At 48.2% G+C, this 22,673-nt stretch overlaps 3 protein-coding genes and 1 long non-coding RNA gene across 4 annotated transcripts; 2 read left to right on the top strand and 2 right to left on the bottom strand.

The window, feature by feature from the left end:
* The first annotated feature begins 1,655 nt into the window (after positions 1 to 1,655).
* Positions 1,656 to 2,501, top strand: LOC100831683 (protein PAM68, chloroplastic). Its single transcript, XM_003558693.4, has one exon. It carries the CDS (start codon positions 1,728 to 1,730, stop codon positions 2,367 to 2,369), a length of 642 nt encoding a protein of 213 aa, XP_003558741.1. The 5' UTR covers positions 1,656 to 1,727; the 3' UTR covers positions 2,370 to 2,501.
* A 43-nt stretch (positions 2,502 to 2,544) lies between these two features.
* On the bottom strand, positions 2,545 to 3,592 carry LOC100831990 (protein TORNADO 2). Its single transcript, XM_003558694.4, has one exon. It carries the CDS (start codon positions 3,436 to 3,438, stop codon positions 2,626 to 2,628), a length of 813 nt encoding a protein of 270 aa, XP_003558742.1. The 5' UTR covers positions 3,439 to 3,592; the 3' UTR covers positions 2,545 to 2,625.
* An 8,763-nt stretch (positions 3,593 to 12,355) lies between these two features.
* On the top strand, positions 12,356 to 18,361 carry LOC100832280 (beta-galactosidase 5). The gene is made up of 19 exons (XM_003558695.4): positions 12,356 to 12,748; positions 13,109 to 13,204; positions 13,291 to 13,403; positions 13,520 to 13,586; positions 13,679 to 13,771; positions 14,077 to 14,220; positions 14,542 to 14,630; positions 14,780 to 14,885; positions 14,996 to 15,083; positions 15,246 to 15,364; positions 15,450 to 15,611; positions 15,724 to 15,902; positions 16,038 to 16,147; positions 16,235 to 16,344; positions 16,431 to 16,541; positions 16,650 to 16,757; positions 16,842 to 17,044; positions 17,230 to 17,563; positions 17,750 to 18,361. The coding sequence occupies exons 1-19, from the start codon at positions 12,581 to 12,583 to the stop codon at positions 17,867 to 17,869; spliced, it is 2,520 nt and encodes an 839-aa protein (XP_003558743.1). The 5' UTR covers positions 12,356 to 12,580; the 3' UTR covers positions 17,870 to 18,361.
* Positions 18,259 to 18,837, bottom strand: LOC112270026. The gene is made up of 2 exons (XR_002962324.1): positions 18,513 to 18,837; positions 18,259 to 18,386 (listed from the first exon to the last, which is right to left on the bottom strand). It is a non-coding gene; the product is annotated as an uncharacterized LOC112270026 (long non-coding RNA).
* Between the last annotated feature and the right edge of the window lie 3,836 nt (positions 18,838 to 22,673).

The raw sequence follows: 22,673 nt of genomic DNA on the forward strand, positions 1-22,673 counted from the left end.
TCAGCGCAACATAATCACACTTATGTAAAAAAATGTTAAGTACATAACTTAAAAATACGCTTGTACCCGGGTAGCAAAAATGTTAAGTACATAACATAAAAGATGGTCAATATTACATAAGTTTGAATTGGTTGGGAATTAATGATGACACGTATGAGAAATTTGTACAAAGAAGTATGTCGTCCGGGTCGAGCAATGGGTCTCCAACGATGTCGTCCATGGCCAGCTGCATGAAGAGTGTTCTGTACAACAAAAGCACCACACGTACGTCTCTGCGAAATTCAGGTACTGCAGAATATATTTTTTTGACACAAAAGAAGTGGGGAAGGTCCCCACTGGTACTGCTACAGATGTTGCATAACAAGAGAAACCAATGTTAATGCAACGTTACAACGTAGATACCGGAGGTCGTGGATCTCAGCAATTAATTAATAAAAGAACAAAAATATGGAATGTTCGGAGAGTCAATCTATTTCAACAAAAAAAAAGTAATTTGCACATTCAAAGATTTATATTTAATAGACATTTATGAGAAATTTTAATCTTAAAAATGGGCAACTTATCCTTATTGCACTTTTTTTGATATTATAATTTCACATATATTATTTATGTGATGTCCATGTGCGTCTGTCCATGTTGGCCTGTCTATGGACAAAGAACTTAACAATGAGGGCAATTCATATATAAATGAAAGAAAGCAAAACAGAAAACAAGCATAAATTTTGGCACACCATCCAACGTCAGCAGTCGTCTGTGTGTATGATATATATTTTCTTAATCGCCATCTCTATCTATTGAAATGGTAAGTGAGGCTTCCTGCCCACACATTTGTGTGACCCACGGCACATACAGATGCAAATGTTGAAGGAGGAAAGGTCCAACGACTTACAGGAGTTCTAATTAATGGGCCTCCGGTCAAAAAATGTGGTCTACTGTGTATCAGCACAACATAATCACACTTATGTAAAAAATGTTCAGTACATAACATAAAGATTACACTTATATCCAGGGTAGCAAAATGTTAACTACATAACATAAAAGAATAGTCATTATTAAATAAGTCTTAATTGGTACATAATTAATGATTAGATGTGCGAAAAGTTTGTGTGAAGAAGGAAAATTAACACGCACAAAAAAAAGATCATCAAACTAGTTGTAATAATTCAGTCATTTCTAATATTTTTCCAAATATGCTCGACCAAATCATACTTGGGTGAAGAAGATGGATTCGTGATGCGGATAGAGGGATGAAGGATGAAATCGATCGTTGCCGCCTCCGCCAGAGAAGGATATTACAAGCGCGAAAAGATTGGTTAGAGATTGGTCGGAACAACATCAGACCCTTTCGGCCCGTACTGAGAGACGAGTCGTTCTACTTTGATTCCATACTTTACTATTTAACTTATTGTTGTTGTGTTCCCCGCAAAAAAGGAAAATGCGACATTGTCGTGGGATGCGCTGCTCTTGTTCTCATTTAGTTTGATTGCGTGTATCTAAATGTCACAGAAGAATTGCCACGGATGAAACATGGTTCTAAAAAAATGATTTAGAAATTATTTTGAAATTGTGTGTCACATGGTTCTAGAAAAATAATTTAGAAAATCTCAGTGCACAGGCGTTTCATCCAGCAGAAACACGTCTGAAAAATCTGAACTGCTGGGTCCCCGGCCCGTGTGTGTTAGAGATAAGATGCCCCCTTCCAAGTGATTCGAAATCGGGCTCTCGCCATGGAGCTGCTGCTCTCTCCTCCGCCGCGCGCGCATGCCGCCGCCGCCTTCTCCTGCAGCTCGCCTCCAATCTTCCGCCTCCAAATCCACCCTTCCACATCTCCCAACAGCCGCTTGCGCCCGCTCCTCGCCCGCAGGACCAGAAACGACGGGGCCAGCGAATCCGCGGAGCCCAAAGTCATCACCATCGGGCGGCCAGGGAAGAAGAGCCGGCGGCAGCGCGGCGAGAAGAAGAACACGAGCCAGCCGCCTCTCCCCGCATCCCAAGACGCCGACGCCGAAGACGAGGAGGAGGACGAAGAGGAGGAGAGGGACGTTGCGATCCCGGAGGTGGTGACGAACCGGATGATGCGGCGGGTGGGGGCGTCGGTGGGGCTGCCCCTGGCGCTGGGGCTGGGCTTCTTCCCGGCCTTCTACTACCTGAAGAAGGTGGCCAAGGTGGACGTGCCGACCTTCATCCCCTACGGCCTGTCCTTCGTCTTCTTCGGCGCCGCGCTGGCCGGCATCAGCTACGGCATCGTGTCCGCCAGCTGGGACCCAAACAGGGAGGGCTCCTGGCTCGGCTGGAACGAGGCACGCCGCAACTGGCCCGTCTTCTGGGAGTCCTTCCGAGGGAACCCCTCCCCTCCCCGCCGGAGATGAAGCATAGGAGGTTTTGTGGTTGCTAGGTAACTCGATTAAGCTGATGTTCGTAGCTGTAGATGTGTATCTTGTATGTAAACCAATGAAAAGAATCGTTTCCCAATTAATTAAGAGCTCCGGTCTGTTTGATGATGGGATTGTATTAGTTTGGCCCATTGCCCGTACGTACTCTGCATATGAACTAGGTACTCGTTGATTCTGAAAAGAAGATAATCGGGACACGTACACTTGTACAAGGAATTCATGTGTTTACTAGCTAGGTGTAGCCCTGCCTGTAGCGGCGGAAGAGATTGTCAGTCTTGGCTTGGCGGAACGTGTAGCATCCAACGGCGTAAACAGCGAGAAGACCAAGTGCAGCAACAAGGAGTATGAGGTCCGCACGGCGCCACTCCCGGCGCAGGTTCTGGAGCACGCCGGCCTTGCAGGAGGAGCAGGAGTAGCAGAGCTGGGCCTGGTCGTTGCTCCACGCAGCGCAGTCAGGATCCACGGCGCCGTCGATCGGGCTGATCCAGAACGTCGGGTTCACGAACGTGTAGCCGCACCTGGTGGGCGGCTTGCAGCACCCGGACTCCACAGGGGACAGCCATCTCGCCGCAAAGAAGCCCTCCGCCGTCGCATACGTCTGGTTCAGGCTCGGGCAAATTGGCGTGGACGCCAGGCAAGTCTTGATGCCGTCCCAGCGGCTAGCGGAATCCAGTCGCTGTCGCAGCCAGCCGGAGTAGTCGTCGAGGTCGTACTCGAGGAAGGCCCTGCTGGGCACGGGGCGTCCCGAGCTGCCGGTCGTGACGAGGAAGACGAAGACGACGAGGGAGGCGAGGGAGAGGGCCAGGATGAGCATGGCGACGAGGTAGGCGAGGAGGAGACGGGGGAGGCGCCAGAGCGCGCCCACGAAGCCCGCGAGGCCGACGGCCAGGATGGCGATGCCGAGCCCGATGAGCGGCCACTGGAGGAGGTTGACGCAGGCGTTGTCGGTCTGCGTTGACAGCCAGATGCCCGCCGCGATCACCGGGATCGAGAGCAGCGCCGCCGCTAGGTTGATGGCCGCTGCCACCACGTGGTTGAGAGCCATGTTGGTGTTGATTTGGGGTGATTTTTGCCTGATGATCGAGCGAGCCGGCCGGAGGATCGGAGCTGAGCTGGGCTCTGAGCCTCTGAACTATATGAACACAGGCACAGTGCTGTCCGGCCAGCCAAATACGTTACGTGCTACCAGAGTACCGGATTCTTTCTTCCTTCCCTTTTGCCGTTTTTTTTTTACAAACGGAATAGTGGAAAGAAAAAACAGCTGGAATGTATGCACGCACGCATGGAGCATCTCTTCTGCATGTTGCATCCAGCTGACGAACATTCTTTGCTTCGTCTGCAATTCATTCCTAGTCCCATACCATTTGTTTCCATAGCGTGAGAGTTTTTTTTTTCTTCTGGAGCGAACATAGCGTGAGATTTTAGGCCGGCCAGTAGCTTTTGCTGAAAGGGGCCAGTCCGCTCTCTCCCGGGCTCCGAGCGACGCGGGCTGCGGGAACTGCGGAAGGGGCCCAGAGCCCACAGAGACCCAACTAACGGGTTGTGTAAATAAGATCTGTCTACTAGTGGGTTGGGTCGTCCCCCGGCCTCCGCCTATAAAATGGGCTGGGCTGAATCCGGCCAATGAACTTAAGCTTACCTCTCTCCGCTCTGAGCGTCCGAAAATTGCGTGCTGCCGCCTGCTACTGCTAGTGTTTAGATGCCCCACAGAACTTAACACGATTCTACAGTCTACACTCCTGGAGTGCCCAAATCTACGCCGATCGAATATGTAGAGAAGCCATTCTAGCTCTCGCCCAATCTCGCTAAAAGAGACCAAACCAACCCAAGAGCTCTCGATCGAGATCCAGATCCGTACGCGGCGTCCAGCCTACCGAAGGTACCAATATCAATCAACGTCTGGTGCCGTCGTCGCCTCTTCCTTGAATCGCACACAAGATATCCATGGGTGAAACAAAATTCCCGTTGCGGCCGCCGGTGCCGTTCCACCGACGCAACGCAGTCGCCGATGGATCCCATAAAATTAACTGCCTCTCGATCGTCTCGTGCCAGCCGCACAGCAGTACGTCACGTACGTATCCTGAGCCCGTGATGCGCGATACCTGGCTAGTGGCTCCGTGCCCCCCGCCGTCAGTTGTGGTCGCTCGGAAAAAAGTCCCTCCGACTGTTCCTCGCCGCTGATTGCTCTTGCACGCCGATCTGATCTGGCTTTCTCATTTGGAACCAGCTTTTGCCCGTTGGCGGATCTCCGGTCGACTTCTTTCGCCTGCCGGCGGGGTGTGGATGGATGCCGCGTGTGCTGGAGCGCAACGTTTCCCAGCGAATTAATAAGTGGCGAGGCATAATAAGAAGATAAACGCATGCAGTTGCGCAGGCAGTCAAGTGACAGAGACACTCTAGCACTTGCGTTGCCGGCGACCTGAAAATGAGTTGCGACCAGAAAGGCAGGAATACATGCTTGAAAAGAAGAACGTACACGTGCTGTTCTTTTGATGACGAGTGAGGCAAATTGATCAGAGATAGACCCTGATCGCGATCTAGTAGAGCTAGTGCCGACGAGTCCGCCCGGCAGGCCGGCAGCCGCTCGTGCAATTTCATCGGTCGATCCCACCATGACTATGCAGTTGCAGAAGCACAACAGAGAAGCTGCTTGTGCAGTTGTGCTTGGCATTCGCGCGCATCTCGTTTTCTCACCGGGCACCGTTTTACTTGGATGCAAATTCGAGCCAAACATGTCCTCAAATAATCTGACCATATATTTGCTGGTGCTGGAGTAGAATACAAGCGTGCCATGGCCATATATACTTGTGATCAGACAGACATGGGCGTGTGAGTACAGCACGTATGTCCTCTAGATCCGCTGCTGCGGCCTGCGGCAGCCATGCATTGGGCGATCAAGGGCTCAGGCCCAGATCAAGCAGCATGCGTGCATGCGCGGTACACGGATGTGCGTGACCACCTTTGCCGTTGTTGGCCTACGTACTGATCACGTGTGTGGCCTCTTGCATATTTGACAACAAATTTTACTTAGGTGAGACGTGGCACGGTAATTAAGCTATGTCGGGTATGTCGACAAGCACCCTTTTCTTTCCATCCAGATGCAGGCATGTACGATGTCACACCCTCGAGTCTCCCTAGTCGAATGAGTCGGCGTGTCTGTATATGCTCCCGTCCAGTCGCACTGTCTCTTGTACGATTTTGCGTGCGTCGTACGTACGCAGTCACGCGTCAGTCCCATGTTTTTGCTTCGTGTCTACTCCCTCAGCCCCATAATACATAATACGTCCATCCGTAAATCGTTAATTTAGCTAAATAAATATAAATTAAATAATTAAAAATTATATCATTAGAAAGTTCTTTCGATAACGAATTTAATGATGTACTTTTTAAAAAAATATACATATTTAATTAATCAAATTAAAAATCTAGATATACGTGCATGCGTCATATTATGGGACGGAAGGAGTACATTTGAACGAGACTCCAAACGCGCACGCATCTCAGCGCCTGGCGACCGGCAGGTGGGCCACCAGCACTTGCGTTGCATCTTGCATGCATGCCCGGCAAAGGAAGTTTGGGTACAGCAAGGCGTAGACGCGGTGGCATGGCCATGGGTTTGGACCCTGAATTGGCCTTGGATCACGGGGCTTTTGTAGTGAGACTGAAGCGAACTGCCATCAAATTATTATTCAGTTACCATCGATCGATGCCCGACCATGCTCTCGTATTTCATACTGCATACGTCTCTGATCGTTAGCAATTACTCACTCTTATTCATAAAAAATGCCGTCCACTTAGATACTTAATACAAAATGACGAAACAGAAATGCAAGAACACTTTGGGAGGAGGAGACTGCCGGCTGGAAAAGTGCCCCCGCGTCGCTCACGTCGGGCGACTTGGGAGGCGCCCCCATCGCCCCAACTCTCGGCCGCCACCTCTCATCTCCACCCCTTCGCCGCCGCCGACAGTCCGTCGCCGGGCAAAGCCCGCGTGGGGCCTCGTTCGAGGCGTCCTTGTCTCCTCTGCGCCCTCCTTCGCAGCCCGGCCCCTCCGAGCTCGGGGGTGGCCGGCGGCGCCGGTTCTACGGCCTTTGGCGCCGGATCTAGTGCCGGTCCTCTCCTGCGGCGGAGCGGCAGGGCGTCGGGCCGATGGTGCCCGATTTGCGTGCTTCGGCGGTGTCTGCGCCCGATCTTTAGTCGGAGCAGCTTGCTCCGTCTGTGGTGGTGCCGGATCCGTGGTTGCTGATGCTGGATCGGCATGGCGCGGCTTCCTGTGGAGTTTCCCGACGGTGGTGGCCGTCACGGCTCCGTGGGGTGGCGCATGAAGGCCGCCGGTGCAGGACGGTGCACTGCGGCGTGGGGGCACAGATCTGCTGGCGTGGGGGCAGCGTGCGTGGTGCGGGGCGGCGACGTGGGGCCGCGTGGTGGCGCTCGGCAGCCGTAGGCGGCGTTGTGGGCCAGATCCGGGGCAGGGGGCGGTTGCGGCGCCCTGGCCGGTGCCCGTTTGGTGGTTTGGCACGTGGCATTCGGCGGGCTTCGCTGGCGCTCGTTGTGGTGTGGTGGCCTCTGGCCAGGTCCTTGGCCGTCGGGCTTGCCGCGGAGCTGTCCGCTCCTGTCCATGGTGGGTGCGGCGGCTGCAGGTGAAAACCCTGCATCGACGTCGTCGGTGCTGGGGACGGCGGCGTTCTTGGACGTCGTTTCCTTCCTGAAGGCGTCATTGTGCAGCTCCGTCACATCCCACTCTTCGCAAACGAGGTGCCTCCGAGCGAAAGCTCTGATTCGACGTCCAGGTCGGGTAACGGCGGCGTCCTCGGATGTCGTATCCTCCATGGAGGCGTTGCCTCTGGAGCCCTCGTTAGGCGGCGTAGCATGTTTCTCTAGAGGCCCTGGCTGGGATCCGGCCAGGGATGACCTTGTGCTGCGCGGGCTTGCCGTTGTGCGAGTCATTCTCGTCGGGGCAACCTCTTCTTGCTCCGGTCGTCGAAGAAATCCAGTTCTGCCTACCTTCTTTTGGCGCAAGGAGCTGCTCCCTGTTCGGCGTCGTTGGAGCGGAAGAGGTCTCGTCTTTGCGTTAGCGGCTTGCTTTTTTGGTTTCGTCTTGTGTATGCTCTTTGTCAGGTGTTTTCGCACGGCTTTCCTGCAATAAGTTGTGCTTTGTATCGATTTTCAGGTCCGGTTTTCTTTATAAACGGGCCAACTCTTTCTTTTAATCGAATCGCGGGATCTACCGTTTGCGTCTGAAAAAAAATACAAAATGACGATAGTATCGGAGGCAGTGTACTGTGTCAGTTTGCGAGTATACTGTCCTGAGCGGATGGTCCTGGCGAGGAAGAGCTTATTCGTTCTCACTGATACGGGCTAGCTCGACCTCTAGGATTAATACGGTGTATAAAATTTATTCGGAATACACAGACATGTGCATCAAGTGTGACGACGTACATCCGCGCTAAATAAGGATGGTGGTATGTCCAATTTTTTATCATTATATGGTGTTTTATGCATCTTCCTTGACCCTCAAAAATAAACTGAAGTACGGACCGAAGACGGCATGCGCACGAGACACTCGCCAACCTCGCCTTCTGTGCTCTGCCGATGATTTGATCTGATGTGAATCAGGAACAGGCTCCCGGCCGGAACGGAACCATGTGATATCCCGTCGCGGCACGGCACGCGACCAAATCTGCAGAGACCTGAACTGAAAGAAAAGTTGGCGCCGACGGTCGCGGCAGCCGGCAAGCGAAGCGCGTGCGTCTCTCTCATCGATCCAGCTCCATATAAAACCCCAGCCAATCGAGATGCATGCGAGTCTGACATGTACTACTAATCTGGTGTTAATCTGGGGTCCCTGAACATGATTGCGGGATGCTCTCTCGATAGAAGGACACCGGGCCACGCTTAGCTTGGCCAGTTGGCCAGTCGGAGAACCCAGATTTGTTTGACCGTCTGATATGCGCCGCCGACGAGTCGCATGTGAGTAGTACGGTCGTACCAGAGCCGTATGTTCTTATGTGTACCTGCTGCCTCCATGCATTCTTACGCCATTCTTATTACGAGACGCCGGTACGTGCGTTCTTTGGGTCAGAGCACGATGCACGTGCAGCCGCGAAACGGCTGAAGCGCCGAACAACGACGAGCCCGGCAACGCCCAAAGGTGGGGATATGCCGGGAAGCATAGCAAGCGAGGAGGCAAAGAACTGGCCGCTAGGTTTTTAGATTTGGCACAAATCTTGTTTTGGGATTAGAAGGAGGCGTAAGGTGCGGGGCATCGATTGAGAGGTCGTGTGAGACCATACGCATGGAGCAAACGGTTCGTTTTTTTTCGACGATTAAAATTCGTATGTGGGCATTGGGCCAATTGAAGGAGTTGGTAGAGAGATGGACCGGTGCATTTGCAGACTCGATGCTTGAGAATACAATCGAGTTTGCGTGTGTTATATGTCTCAACGATGAAAGAAAAGTACGTATACCCAATTAACGAACGGCATGCATGTAATATGTATATTGCAAACGAACTCCATGAAGATATCAACAATGGGTTTTGGAGAAATAGCTACCTATTCTCTCCGTCCCATATTAAGTGACTCAACATTGTTCAAATATGAATGTATCTATGCTTAAACAGCGTCTAGATACATGTAATAGAAAATCACTTAATATGTGACGGAGGGAGTACTTAACTTGTAGATGCGCGGCATCACACCAGAGCCGTCTAACGACACGACGAAGTGCGGCGCCCTTGCTCCTCATCATTAGGGACCCGGAAGTCATCCCAGGTGATGACGCCTTCGTAGGTGAGAAAGAGAGGAGGACGAGGAAAAAGACGTTCATTTATGTGTAGGCCAGGGTAGCTAGGGGGCGTTGGCCCCCCTCCCCCGCCCCAACCCACCTTTTACCTGTTATCTCTTACTGATCGTTTATAATTATAACAAACTGACAACATGTATGATTTTATAAAGAATGCAGTCATTAACATTATTCAGGAAGTGCAACAACAATTTTTTTGAAGAATTAATAGGCCGATTACTAACAACTTTGCTTTCACCGTCATGGTAGCCGAGTCCATTGTGCCATCGACCTCCTCCGTCGTCTCGTTCCAAGAGACGATGTTTGTGTAGCTGTTTGTGCCAATCAGCGAGACGAAGGTCTTCAACGCTTCCACTGTAACATTATATATCGTTGCATCACAGTAGTGTCAATTAATTAGCAAGCAATCAAGCATCTCTTAAGAATTGGTGCTTAATCAGCACTCATGAGTATTACTCCCACCATTCCAAAATTATAAAGAATATCTTGGCTGGGCACAAACATTGTGAAACCAATTGAACGAAAGTTTAAAACTTTTTGACGTGTTATCTCTTGGTAATCATTTTTATTAGAACAAACTAACAAAATGGAGGATTTTATGAAAATGCAGTCATAAACATTTGGTGGAGTTAGAGAAAAGTTAAAATATATATGGCATTATAAGTGCCAGCTTTATTAGATGGTCGGCGACACATCGATCATCTGTATTTGAAATCGATCTCATGTGGTACGACACGAAGACAACCAAATCAATCTCATGTGGTACGACACGATGTGAGGAGACGACCGTTGATATGTTTCCAAACTACTACCTTTGTTGTTAAATAGGAGAAGTTTAAACTTTGTCATAAATCAAACGTTTTAAACTTTGATCAAGTCTATAGAAAGATCTACCAATATTTATGATTCTAAATTAGTTTTATTAAATCTATCGTGATGCATATTTTCATAGTGCGCTTATTTGATATTCTAAATGTTGATTATATATAAGTTTAGTCAAACTTCAATTTTTTTAGTTTAGGGCAAAACTAAAGCTTATTATGTTAAGCAACAGAGCGAGCTTCTTAATGAGGTTGACACGAGTCGCATGAGTAGTACGTATGGTACAACCAGTACCATGTGGCGTAAGAATGCATGCAGGCAGCAGGAGCAGCAGCAGGAGCAGAATAATGAGTACTACTACAAGTGGACCGATTTTACTTCTGGGAACAGCCACGTGCACGGTTCTAGGCCCACCGGTCAGATGGGCCCGGGGGCTGTGGCCCCTCTCCTCTGCCCAGCCATGTGTGGATGGTGGTGGTGGTCAAGAGAGTTGAGCAGAGACCAGCAATGCGCGGAACACGGATGGGCACTGTGACAAGTGACCTCCGTCCAACTTTGGCTGGTCTGTCCTATTTACGTGTTGCTTTCTTTCTGGTGACATTTACCACCATCTCCCCTTCCAATTGACCCTCCAATGTCCATCCGATAATCCAAGTGCTTTCCGCATGAGAGAAGTTCGTTCGACAACAACGCGGTAAGATCGTTTACATACGTATAAACCTTTCTGTTTGAAAGGCCACCCGTGTGCCTGCTCCATTCGCATTCTTCGTCCCGTCTATTTCCAGGAGCCTCCAAACACGCCAGCACGGTACGCCGAGCGACGAGTGACGCGGAAGGATGGCTGCGGGAGCACGGTCACGAGGCAAAGAAGGATTGCGTTCTGGGCTTTGGGATCACGGGGCCTGGACACGCTCGGCTAAAGCCGCCTACACGTACACACGGATGTGCTGTGACGGGGGGCACATCCACAGCGCAGATCACATCACAGATGCAATGTGCTTTGCTTTGGGTCTGTTGGTTAGAAGAGTTAGTAGGTGCCTGCCTCCACTGACTAACCGAAACATCTCTCTTTTCTCTCCTTTAATTTGATCAGGCTCCGCTTTTCTTCTCCTTTTGCTTATAAAGGCGTTCGTTCCCCAGCCTCGATTGTGTTCTTCGTCGTTGCCCGGCGGATATATTCAAGATCGACAGGTACGTGTGGCGCTTCGGGTGCATATTGCAGAGTACGGGAATGTGATGGACCGAATATCCTCGTATGTATGGCCACTGACTGACAATGCTGCTACACGCGCCTACGTACGCTACGTCGGTGTAACCCTGTCCTGATCAGGTTAGCCGCATTTCATGTCCGGACACACCTCACCGAGTGTGAGCGAATTCAATGGCCGCCTGTCAACTAACGACCTCTAGCCTGTAGACGGCCTAGGACACGGTTATCTCACAGGACTGGATTCCGGTCATCGACGGTTGTTGTTTACTCCAACGAGCCGGCCACTGCGTCTGTGCGCGCCCATTCTTTCTTTCCATCCCATACCCTTGTGGCCTTGTCCAGAGAGCCAAATACGAGCACTATCCCTGTCTCTCATTTTTTTTGTTTCTCGTTTTGCTACTCCTGCTAACTAACTGGCCAGCCTTCCCGATGTAGAGAGGCTACTCCTGAGACATCCTGATGAGACTGCAACACTCCTCTAGATGACTACTCCTCGGCTACCCTGCACTACTATAGTGAGCTAGGCATATCATCAGAGCTGAAGCTTTTGTTTCACTACTCTTTTTTTTTGCGGGTATTGTTTCAGCGCTTTCTTCTGTTGGAATGAAAGCGTCTGGGGTTTGGTTGCCGAAAGAGGAGCATGGCATGGCAACATTATTGCAAAGCTTATCTCCTCTCCTGCTTGATTGGCTGTAGCCTGTAGTGTAGGCAGACAGGTGTAAACACCAACTTATGTGAGCGGAGAAATTAATCAGTGGAAGAAAAAAGGGGTGGCCAAATGGTAGGATTACTTGTCAGAAATCGTCTTTAGTAGTAGGCATGTTCAGTGTGAAGTGTGAGCTTTCTTTAACAGAGTTTGTACGATAGCGTCGATACGGAAAGATGAGCCCATTGTCAGAACTCGCCGCTGGTCTCACAGGTCATCAACACCGCTGGAAGAAAGAGGCCACCACCATGCTGAGCTGCCATCTTTGTACGGTTCCTACGGCCCCCACACATACACACGCGGCTACAGTCTCTTTTCTTTTAACTTCGCTACACGGAAAACTCTTTTCTCTCTCCAAAATTATGTGTGAGAGATTATAATAACACCATAGGCCAAAAGCTCCACTGAGCTACTGCGCCCCACTGACGCTCCTCCCAAGAACCTCGCCAAAGAATCCTAGAATCCAAGAAAGGCATCAGCAAAAACAGGGGGAGGAGGGGAAGAGTAGGAAGAGGAGGAGGTGGTGGGGAAGAACCGAAGAAGACCAGCGAAGACCACGCAAGGCACAAGCACATTTGCTTGTGTCCTCCCGTGTGGTCTTCTTCTTCGTCTCCTGCTACCACCTTCTCGGAGAGGGGGGGAGTGATGGCGCGGCGGTGGCCGGCTGCCCTGCTCTGCTGGGCGGCGGCGGCGGCCTTGCTTGCGGCCGCCGTGGAGTGTGCGGTGACCTACGACAAGAAGGCGGTGCTCATCGACGGGCAGAGGAGGATTCTCTTCTCCGGATCCATACATTACCCCAGGAGCACCCCCGAAGTAACTGCATTCTTCGAAAAGTGTCTCCTTTCCTTTTTCTTGCTTTGCCGGGGAAGTTTCTTGGGTGGTTTATGGCGTGGTTCGCGGTTTCTTGGTGGAGATGCCATGAAAAAAGTGAAATGCTCCCTCTTTCTCCGATGTTTCGGAGCGATAGATGGGCATTTTCCTTTTCTTCCTGATATTTATAGATTTTCTTGAAATGCTGATTATTTTTTACAAAATTTTTTGGGGTGGGGGAGGGGGAATTTTTGGTTGTTCGGCGCTGGGAATAATGTACTAGCTGATTAGCTTGTTTCTTGGCACATCTTTCCGAATCTTTCGCTGGCGTACTGATTGACTTTTTGGTTTTCCTTCGATCAGATGTGGGAAGGGCTATTTCAGAAGGCCAAAGATGGAGGCTTAGATGTGATCCAGACTTACGTCTTCTGGAATGGGCACGAACCAACTCCCGGAAATGTATGGCATTTACGTTTATTAATTCCCCCCGATGTGAACTGTGATGGCAGCTAGGAATTTCAATGGTTTTTTCTCGCTTGCCGCAGTACAATTTCGAAGGGAGGTACGATTTGGTCAAGTTCATTAAGACCGCCCAGAAGGCCGGGCTGTTCGTACATCTCCGTATCGGTCCCTACATTTGCGGGGAGTGGAATTTCGGGTATTCATCATCACAGCTTCTTAAAATCACCACCGTAGAAATGGACCAAGTATTTACTGCATGACATTTTTTTTTACTTCTCTCATTTTACTTGGGGTTACCATGCAATTTTGCAGTGGCTTTCCAGTTTGGTTGAAGTATGTTCCGGGCATCAGCTTCAGGACAGACAATGAGCCTTTCAAGGTCTGTGGAGGTTCTCCAGCATTTCTGGATCTTGTCTGAGATGCAGTGTTTTCCTTATGTTTGTGGCAATAAAGCCTTATGTGTTTTTTCAGACGGCAATGCAGGGGTTCACAGAGAAAATCGTAGGAATGATGAAGAGCGAAGAACTCTTTGCTTCCCAAGGTGGCCCTATTATCCTTTCGCAGGCAAGTGTACACATTTCATCAACCTGGATGCAAATGTTTTACATTGTATGACTGTTTGCTGCACGCGGAGATAAGTGCCCTGTACAGAATGCTAAAATGCTTCAAGAAATTGCTCTTTCATGACATGTAAAGCTGTTCATTTGCTTATTTCAATTGCCCTGGTTTTTTTTGTACTCCTGATGCAAAACAAAAAGTAGCAATACAGTATTTGGCATAATGATAGAAATTCGTTAACATGGTTCCTCTTACTCTGCATGTTTTTCCCTGGATGCTCACGGTTCTGGCTATTGTGTTTTGGAGTCCAGATTGAGAATGAATATGGACCAGAAGGGAAATCATTTGGTGCTGCTGGCAAGTCATATAGTAACTGGGCAGCAAAGATGGCCGTGGGATTGGACACTGGTGTGCCGTGGGTGATGTGCAAGCAGGATGATGCACCAGATCCAGTGGTATGTTATTCTTGTTCCATACCGACTTGGAAAGATCAATTGCCGCAATCGTGCAGACTGCTGGTTTCTTAGATTCTTAAGAGCAATAAATTTTGTGCTGAATATGTCTAAATGGATTAGTTGTGTATCTTGTAACAAGGATACAATAGATGTTGATGCATATTTCCGTGGGTTCAATTTAGTGTTATAGGCTTATAGAATATTTGGTTCCTGTTTGTATACAAATTTGTACACTTGTTGTCAAACAAACTGTTGAATTTACATATCTTCTCTGTTGTCAAACAAACTGTTGAAATTACATTGAACCTGTCCTTTGTACAGATAAATGCATGCAATGGTTTCTACTGTGATGCATTTTCTCCAAACAAGCCTTACAAGCCTACGATGTGGACTGAAGCTTGGACTGGTTGGTAAGTCCTCTTTTGTAGAAAAGATCCAATCGATTGTGAAAATCATGCAGCTACAATTTTCATTGATGTGGTTTACATCTTTAGCGCCTGCATTCTGTTGATTCCTAGTGTTTTTCTATACAACTTTATTAATATGAGCAATAATTTAGGTTTACTGAATTTGGTGGGACCATCCGTAAACGACCGGTTGAAGATCTTTCATTTGCTGTTGCTCGTTTCGTACAGAAGGGTGGTTCATTTATCAACTACTACATGGTATGGCAGTGAAACAAGTTACATATGTGCTTACTTGGTTAGTATGTTGTCTTAAAAAGCTACCTGATGGGGGAGATATTCATAGTTGGTGTTTTTTTTCCTGAATAAAGTATCACGGAGGAACAAATTTTGGGCGCACTGCTGGAGGTCCCTTCATCACAACAAGCTATGATTATGATGCTCCACTTGATGAATATGGTAAATTTAGAAATACGCAAGACCTTCAGTATAATCATTAACTTTACCTATTATTTATCTTTATTTTAAGCATAGTGGCGACTTTTGTCATATAAAGATTTGACGTTTTATGAAGTGGGGCTGGATCGTTCTTACTCGAACTCTATTGATGTTACAATCCAGGACTTGCGAGAGAACCAAAGTATGGACATCTTAAAGAACTCCATAGAGCTGTCAAGTTATGTGAGCCGGCGTTGGTTTCTGTTGATCCAGCTGTGACTACTCTTGGAAGTATGCAAGAGGTCTGTCTTGATTGGGTTTTGCTGTCGATGAAGTATATATCCTATATGGCGTGATGTGTCACTTACACGTACAACCTTACTTCAGGCCCATGTCTTCCGATCTCCATCCAGTTGTGCAGCTTTTCTCGCGAACTACAATTCTAACTCTCATGCAAATGTTGTCTTCAACAATGAGCATTACAGCCTTCCACCTTGGTCAATCAGCATCCTGCCTGATTGCAAAACTGTTGTTTTTAACACCGCAACTGTAAGTTTTGCTTGTGCTTATGTCAGAATAGCATTGTGTCATACTCAGATCTTTTTTTATCCACTGTATGGTTATATTGTGTAGCTGGTTCAAACTGTCATTATCTGCACAGGTTGGTGTTCAGACATCTCAAATGCAAATGTGGGCAGATGGGGAGTCTTCAATGATGTGGGAGAGATATGATGAGGAGGTTGGTTCACTAGCAGCTGCTCCTTTGCTCACCACAACTGGTCTACTGGAACAGCTCAACGTCACGAGAGACAGCAGTGATTATCTATGGTACATCACCAGGTAATGCCTTTGTGAAATTTGCAGATATCTAAATCAACGTGATCAAAGTTGAATATCTTGGGCTGTCCTTCAAGCTAAACCTTGATATGTATAAGATGATTATTATACCTGAAAAGGTTTTATCTACATTTGCAGTGTGGATGTAAGCCCATCTGAAAAATTTCTACAAGGTGGCGAACCTCTGTCTCTCACTGTGCAATCTGCTGGACATGCCTTGCATATCTTTATCAATGGACAGCTACAAGGTTTTCTACTTGAAAAGGCTTTATTGTTTTGACTATATTGGTGTTAGGAACTGAACAGTGAATAAAATAATTTTACTGTCGCTGTAGGTTCTGCCTCTGGAACAAGGGAAGCTAAAAAATTCTCATATAAGGGCAATGCCAACCTTCGTGCTGGTACTAACAAAATTGCACTGCTGAGTATTGCTTGTGGACTGCCGGTTCGTCCCCTCATTGCTACATGAACTTATACAGCATTACAGCTAATATCTGGTCTGTGACTGACTAGTATTGTCCTGCTACATAGAATGTCGGGGTGCATTATGAGACATGGAATACTGGTATCGTTGGTCCTGTTGTGCTTCATGGGTTGGACGTGGGCTCGCGAGATCTCACCTGGCAGACTTGGTCCTATCAGGTATGTGCAGCTCCAGTATCTTCTCGGGTGACAAATTTACGTTCAAGACAAGTAAATATATCTACCTGCAAAAAAGAAATATAGTAAATATATCTTTATCAATGCTAGGTTGGGCTGAAAGGTGAACAGATGAATCTGAATTCCTTAGAAGGCGCAAGCTCAGTTGAGTGGATGCAAGGATCATTGTTAGCACAAGCGCCATTGTCATGGTATAGGGTATGAAAAAAAATCAATCCTCATAACCATTTACCTGTTTGTAATACTTCTAAACCCCACTCTTACGATAGTTCATCTTAATAGGCATACTTTGATACTCCGACTGGTGACGAACCTCTGGCTCTGGATATGGGTAGCATGGGAAAGGGCCAAATCTGGATAAATGGACAAAGCATTGGACGGTACTCGACATCATATGCAAGTGGGGACTGCAAAGCTTGCAGTTACGCCGGATCATACCGGGCACCCAAATGTCAAGCAGGTTGCGGTCAGCCCACACAACGTTGGTAAGACCAGTTGCTACAGCATTTGAATTAGAGACCACATACTGTACTGGTTGATATTTATCCCATTTTTCTTCACCATATTAAAACTGGAGAATTCAATTCTCTTTTCTGTGTTGTTTATGCTCCTTTAAGTGAAATAATTGATGCTACCATGATAACAAAATGGTTCAAACTGCCATATACAGGTATCATGTGCCAAAATCCTGGTTGCAACCATCAAGAAATCTATTAGTTGTTTTTGAGGAACTTGGTGGGGATTCTTCGAAGATTTCCCTTGTGAAAAGGTCAGTCTCAAGTGTATGCGCTGATGTATCCGAGTATCATACGAACATCAAGAACTGGCAGATTGAGAATGCAGGGGAGGTTGAGTTCCACAGGCCGAAGGTGCATTTAAGATGTGCACCTGGTCAGACTATTTCTGCCATAAAATTTGCTAGCTTTGGGACACCTCTTGGGACCTGTGGAAATTTCCAGCAAGGGGATTGCCATTCAACTAAGTCACACGCTGTTCTTGAGAAGGTTAGTTTATCTTTTTCATAACTTCAGACTAAAGTAATTCCCTTCATGTGAAATATCAACCTCACCACCCTACTTGGTGCAGAAGAATTTTGCGGGAAATAGTATTAACTCTGCTGGAATTCTGCAAAATCCCTGTGTTCACAATGCTACGCTACTCACTAAGTTTTCTTGTGTTCATTTGAACAGAACTGCATTGGGCAACAAAGATGCGCCGTCACCATCTCCCCCGATAACTTTGGTGGAGATCCCTGCCCTAAGGAGATGAAAAAGGTGGCAGTTGAGGCGGTGTGTTCTCCTGGTACATAGGTGACTTCTTCGACTAGACTAATTTAAAAGCAGTGTCGAAAACGGTGGCCTTGTGCATGATCAAGCTGAGCTAGCAGAGAGGAGAGTTCAATTGTAAAGTGTCGACTTCACCTAGATGCGGCTGGAGGATTAGAAGGCCATTGGTAGCATTCCTTCATGTCGGATTCAGATTAGTTCCGTGCTCTACTGCATCTCCATGAATTGTTCAAAGCGACCAACTGGTAATTGAGGTTGGTCCTGGAATGGGATGCAAGGAGAGTAGAGGCAAAAGACTCGATGCATTCTTTTGCATTGTGCTAGTATGTGTGGCCTGTCTCGCCTGTTTTTCTTGAAGAAGAAAGATGCAGGGTGATTTGTGCATGTATCCTTATTTTGAGATACTTGCTATCAGAGGAACCTCTAATTTCTGAAGGTTGCTCACTTGCTCTTTCTTAAGGTGGTAAACCACCTGGAACTCGAAGGAGATTTATGCCAACTTTATCTTGTGGTAAACCGTATGGTTCCTTTAGCTGACAGCCTGAAAATTCAAGGAGATTTGTGGCATTTAGTGGTAGGGCGCTTGAAATGGTTTCGTCGGTGAGAAGCAGCAGGGATCTGATTCTGATCCTATAAAATAGGGAGTACTGCCAGCTAGGAAACATACTGATGAACATCACCGGCTTGTTGTCTGAAGGAACGACATTTATGATGCTTCGTTGCCGGTCCAGCCACCGATCTTGCAGAAACCCGTGCCAGACAGCCCAGCCATGACCTGACACAACATTATCCTGATTAATCATAGCATCGACACTTTGCTTGCTCCTACCGGGCCTAATAACCAGGTCGGAATTATTGATGCCGGGAGGGATTAGATAGAAATATATACTCATTCGCGTGGCCAAGGAAAAAACAAACGCAGTAAGTCCGTACAGGAACTATCTCCGGCGATAAATCCAAGCTGTAAAGCGTTAAAAGTATGAGCACTAAATCTAGCGATGAGAAACAAGCATGCACGATGATCCCAGCAGAAAAAGGCCGATGATCCCAGCAGAAAAAGGCCGAGAACGCAGGGTCGCGTTGCGTCCTTTTGGCATGGCGAACCTGCAGGCTGCAGTGCAGGTGCAATAATAAAACAGGCGTCTTTTTGACGATGTGCTCCCTCCCCTTCCCTTTGCCCGACGATCCCGGTTACCGAAGCTAATGCCCCCGTCTGATCTCTGGTCTCTGGGACCGGAAGGCCACGCGCAAGATGACATTTTATACTGCCTTTTGGGACTGGCCGAGGCTGATCTGATGCATTGTTTAGTTGGAGATATTTTGTAGTATAAAAATGTTGTCAGTCCTAGGGTCAACAACTCTACAGCCGCTACACTTGGGGCTGACAATGTGCTGCAGGTCTGTGACTGAGTCAGGTAGTCAGACTGTATATCAGTATTTTGTTGAGACAGTATTATCAGTATTTTGTTGAGACAGTATTCTCAGTATTTTTACTTTATCGTTTTACTCCAAGAGAAGGGCCCATTTGGCCCACGTAGCCTTTCTTAGCTAGGTTCTAGCAGCCCGGATCCAGTTTTCCGAAACGTGTGACAGGCTGGATGTTTAGGCCACAGCCCCCGATTTGAAACAAAACCGAGGTTGGGGCTGGTTCCGTGGGGATTGGGTACAACCGAATGAGACCTAAATAAAAAAAATAAGGAAAAGACGTGGAAACTAGGATGTGATTCTCACTAAATGATTCATTTCGGTAGAATCCAGCTTTTTCCTCTAGTATTTAACATGCTCGTTAAGACGTCAGAGTCATAGTTATGTTGTTGAAAACGAGGGTGTTGCACTCCTTCCAAATTTCTAGGTCAAGTAAAAAAAAGAGGCATTTGGCTGGGGCCCACATGTTTGAGATGCAAACCATAAAAAAAAACATGTGGTGGCCTTGAAGAATTGTTCCTTTTAGGCCAAACTTGCCATCATCGACAAGACAAGGTGCGGCGAAGGGCAATCTCATGGAGTCGTGTGAGCACTCGGTCCTAATGGTCATGTTCCCTGATTTCTGTTCTCTTTGTAGAATTTTATTCTCGGTGGACTCTCCGCTTGAAGTTAGAATTGCCCTGTAGAGGCCTCCTTGACTTGTAGGAAAAGTGAAAAGAAAAACAAGCTGATATCCAAATTTTGTTTGGTGACACTATTCACCCATTTCATTCAAAGGAATGAAGAAAAGGAAAGATACAAGAACTTTTGCTACATCGGTTTTAAAGGAAACACACAATATTTTGAAAATCCACCTGGACCTCTTTCTGGATTTGTAGTTTGACTTAATTTGATGGTGTTTAGTGACGTAATAATTTTCACATGTGGTTTGACTTAAATGATGGTGTTTGTTAAGATTCATGTGTGTGTTTTTTCCAGCGGTAACTTTGAACCTATGGTTTATTTTGATAAATAAAAGAGGGAAAGACAATCCCCACGAACATTTGCCGGAGCAAGTAGGGAATTCGATGAAAAAACGGGGCAATCCTATCGGATCGAGCGAGAATAAAAGAAAACCGTCTCCCATGCATGCGAGGCCTAGCCTAACGATGATCTCCCCATGGCAAATCATCATCATAACTCAAAAATTGCAAACAAACGTACGAGCAGCAAACGTTTGATTACCTCGGTGCAGTGGCCGAGACCACGGGCCGGACGCGTACGTACGTACCACCAATTGCTCCTCCACCCACCACCGTTGGTCCGGTCCGGTGTACATAATGCACGCGAGCTAGGCTCAACCCCATGCCGTACAATCGGGATCAGATCCGCCGTACGTTTCCTCTTGCCCCTTACCGAACGCCATGGCCAACGTGCTCCGCCCTCCGCTGTCGCCCCGGAAAGTGAAACCCGTAGCGCGCCCGCCCGGCCGGCTCGCGGGACGATGACGGGGACGCGTGGGGGATCGATCTATCGAGGCACACGACGTCGATGGCTCGAAGATTCGTCCGTCTCATCTCGGACGATCTCAACGGTGGCTACGCACTGCGACGTATTAATTGACGTGAGGCCCCTCTTCGCGCGTCTCGACGGTCGAGGCACGATGGGTGAGATGGGCTGCGCTGCCACCCCCAGCTGCCTCGTTCGAATGTGGTGACATGCACGACTACACGAATTCCCCCCCCCCCCCCCCCGCGGCAGCAAAATCGTCAGCGTCAACATGAAGCGGCACAACATCTTGTATGACACTTTGACGTCGTATGTGCGCGCGGGACCTGATCTTCAACACGGGAAGTTGATGGATCCTGCCTAGCTGGGGTGTGGCACGAGGCAAGCTTTACGTGGGCAACACGTCTCCCAAAAACGTAGGCACGCCCTGCTTAGAGGCGCTATCTCTTTCGATGAAGAGCGCAAAAACTGGTGCTGGGATATGCTCCCCTCACCGCCTTTCTTGGATAACGCTACCAACGGTGCATCGATCATAAATTGTTATGCTAGCGGGGATGGCAAGCACATTTGGATATCCACATCGGTCCAATTACGGATGGCACAATTTGTTCCGTCCAAGCAGCGATGGAGCGCGTATTAAGGCTTGGGCCCTTCTGCCCGCTCCAACCAACGTACGAGCAAGGAAACGGACTCGTCTGGTCAAAGGCCCACCCCCCCTCCCAGGGGCCGGCGCTCTAACCCAAGAGGCCAAGAAGCCTCACGCTCGTTTGAAAAAGAAAAAAGAAAAAACAGCACCGACCGCCCGGGGGGGAGCAGTAGCACGGCCCTCCGGTGCACGCACGTACGCACGTCTTACGTCCAGCCAGCCATGTTCCGTGCCATGCCATCACGCCGGCCGTTCACACACATTTAAAGATCCATCCATCACCCAGACACGCACACATGGACTGTCCCTTCCCTTCCCTGCACCTGTCGGCCGGCTGCCCCTCCCTCCTCTCTCCTCTCTTCTTCTAAAAAACGTGTAGCCCAGCTGCAGCTGCACTGCACGCAGCACGCGACGGCGATGCCATTACAACAAGTACAGCAGTCAGCACTGGGTACGCTTGAAAAGAACTAAACCATGGAAGGAAATTGATTACGGTGGAACGCACAGCACAATCGGTCGGCCCTTGTCCCTTTATATATTGCATGCATATGACATTACAAGTTACAGTTTGAATACAACAAGGATATCTCAACTATATCTACTTCGGTTAGGACTCTAGTTTAAACTAGATAAAATCAACTAGTTAGTTTTTAACACCCTCCCTCAATCTTAGCTTGGATCCAGAAGGCAAAGATTGCGCTTGCAATGCTCCAACGCCGGAGAAGATAGAGGTTTCGTGAAGATAAGTTGATCTTTAGACGAGATGAACCGAATCTGTAGCTGTTTCTGAGAAACTCGTTCTCTGACAAAGTGGAAATCAACCTCAATGTGTTTACTACGTGCATGGAACACAGGATTTGACGACAAATATATTGCGCCAATGTTATCACACCAAAGTATAGGAGGCTGCGGCAAGAGAATCTTCAGTTCTTGAAGGAGAGACTGAACCCAAACTATCTCTGTTGTTGCATTGGCAAGTGCCTTGTATTCTGATTCAGTGCTGGAACGTGACACTGTAGGTTGTTTACGAGCACTCCAAGCAAAAGTTACAGCCATAAAAGACTGCGTAGCCTCCTGTGGACCGGCGATCGTCAACACTACTAGCCCAATCAACATCTGGAAACGCTGACAAAGAAGAGTTGGTCGAAGGCAGTATACTCAAGCTGTGTGATAGTGTAAACTGAACATATCGAAGGATGCGTTTGACTGCTGTCCAGTGACAATCTCGTGGCTCATGGAGAAACTGGCACACTTTGTTGACTGCGAAGG

Source organism: Brachypodium distachyon, chromosome 1, assembly GCF_000005505.3.
Source record: "Brachypodium distachyon strain Bd21 chromosome 1, Brachypodium_distachyon_v3.0, whole genome shotgun sequence".
Classification (NCBI taxonomy): domain Eukaryota; kingdom Viridiplantae; phylum Streptophyta; class Magnoliopsida; order Poales; family Poaceae; genus Brachypodium; species Brachypodium distachyon.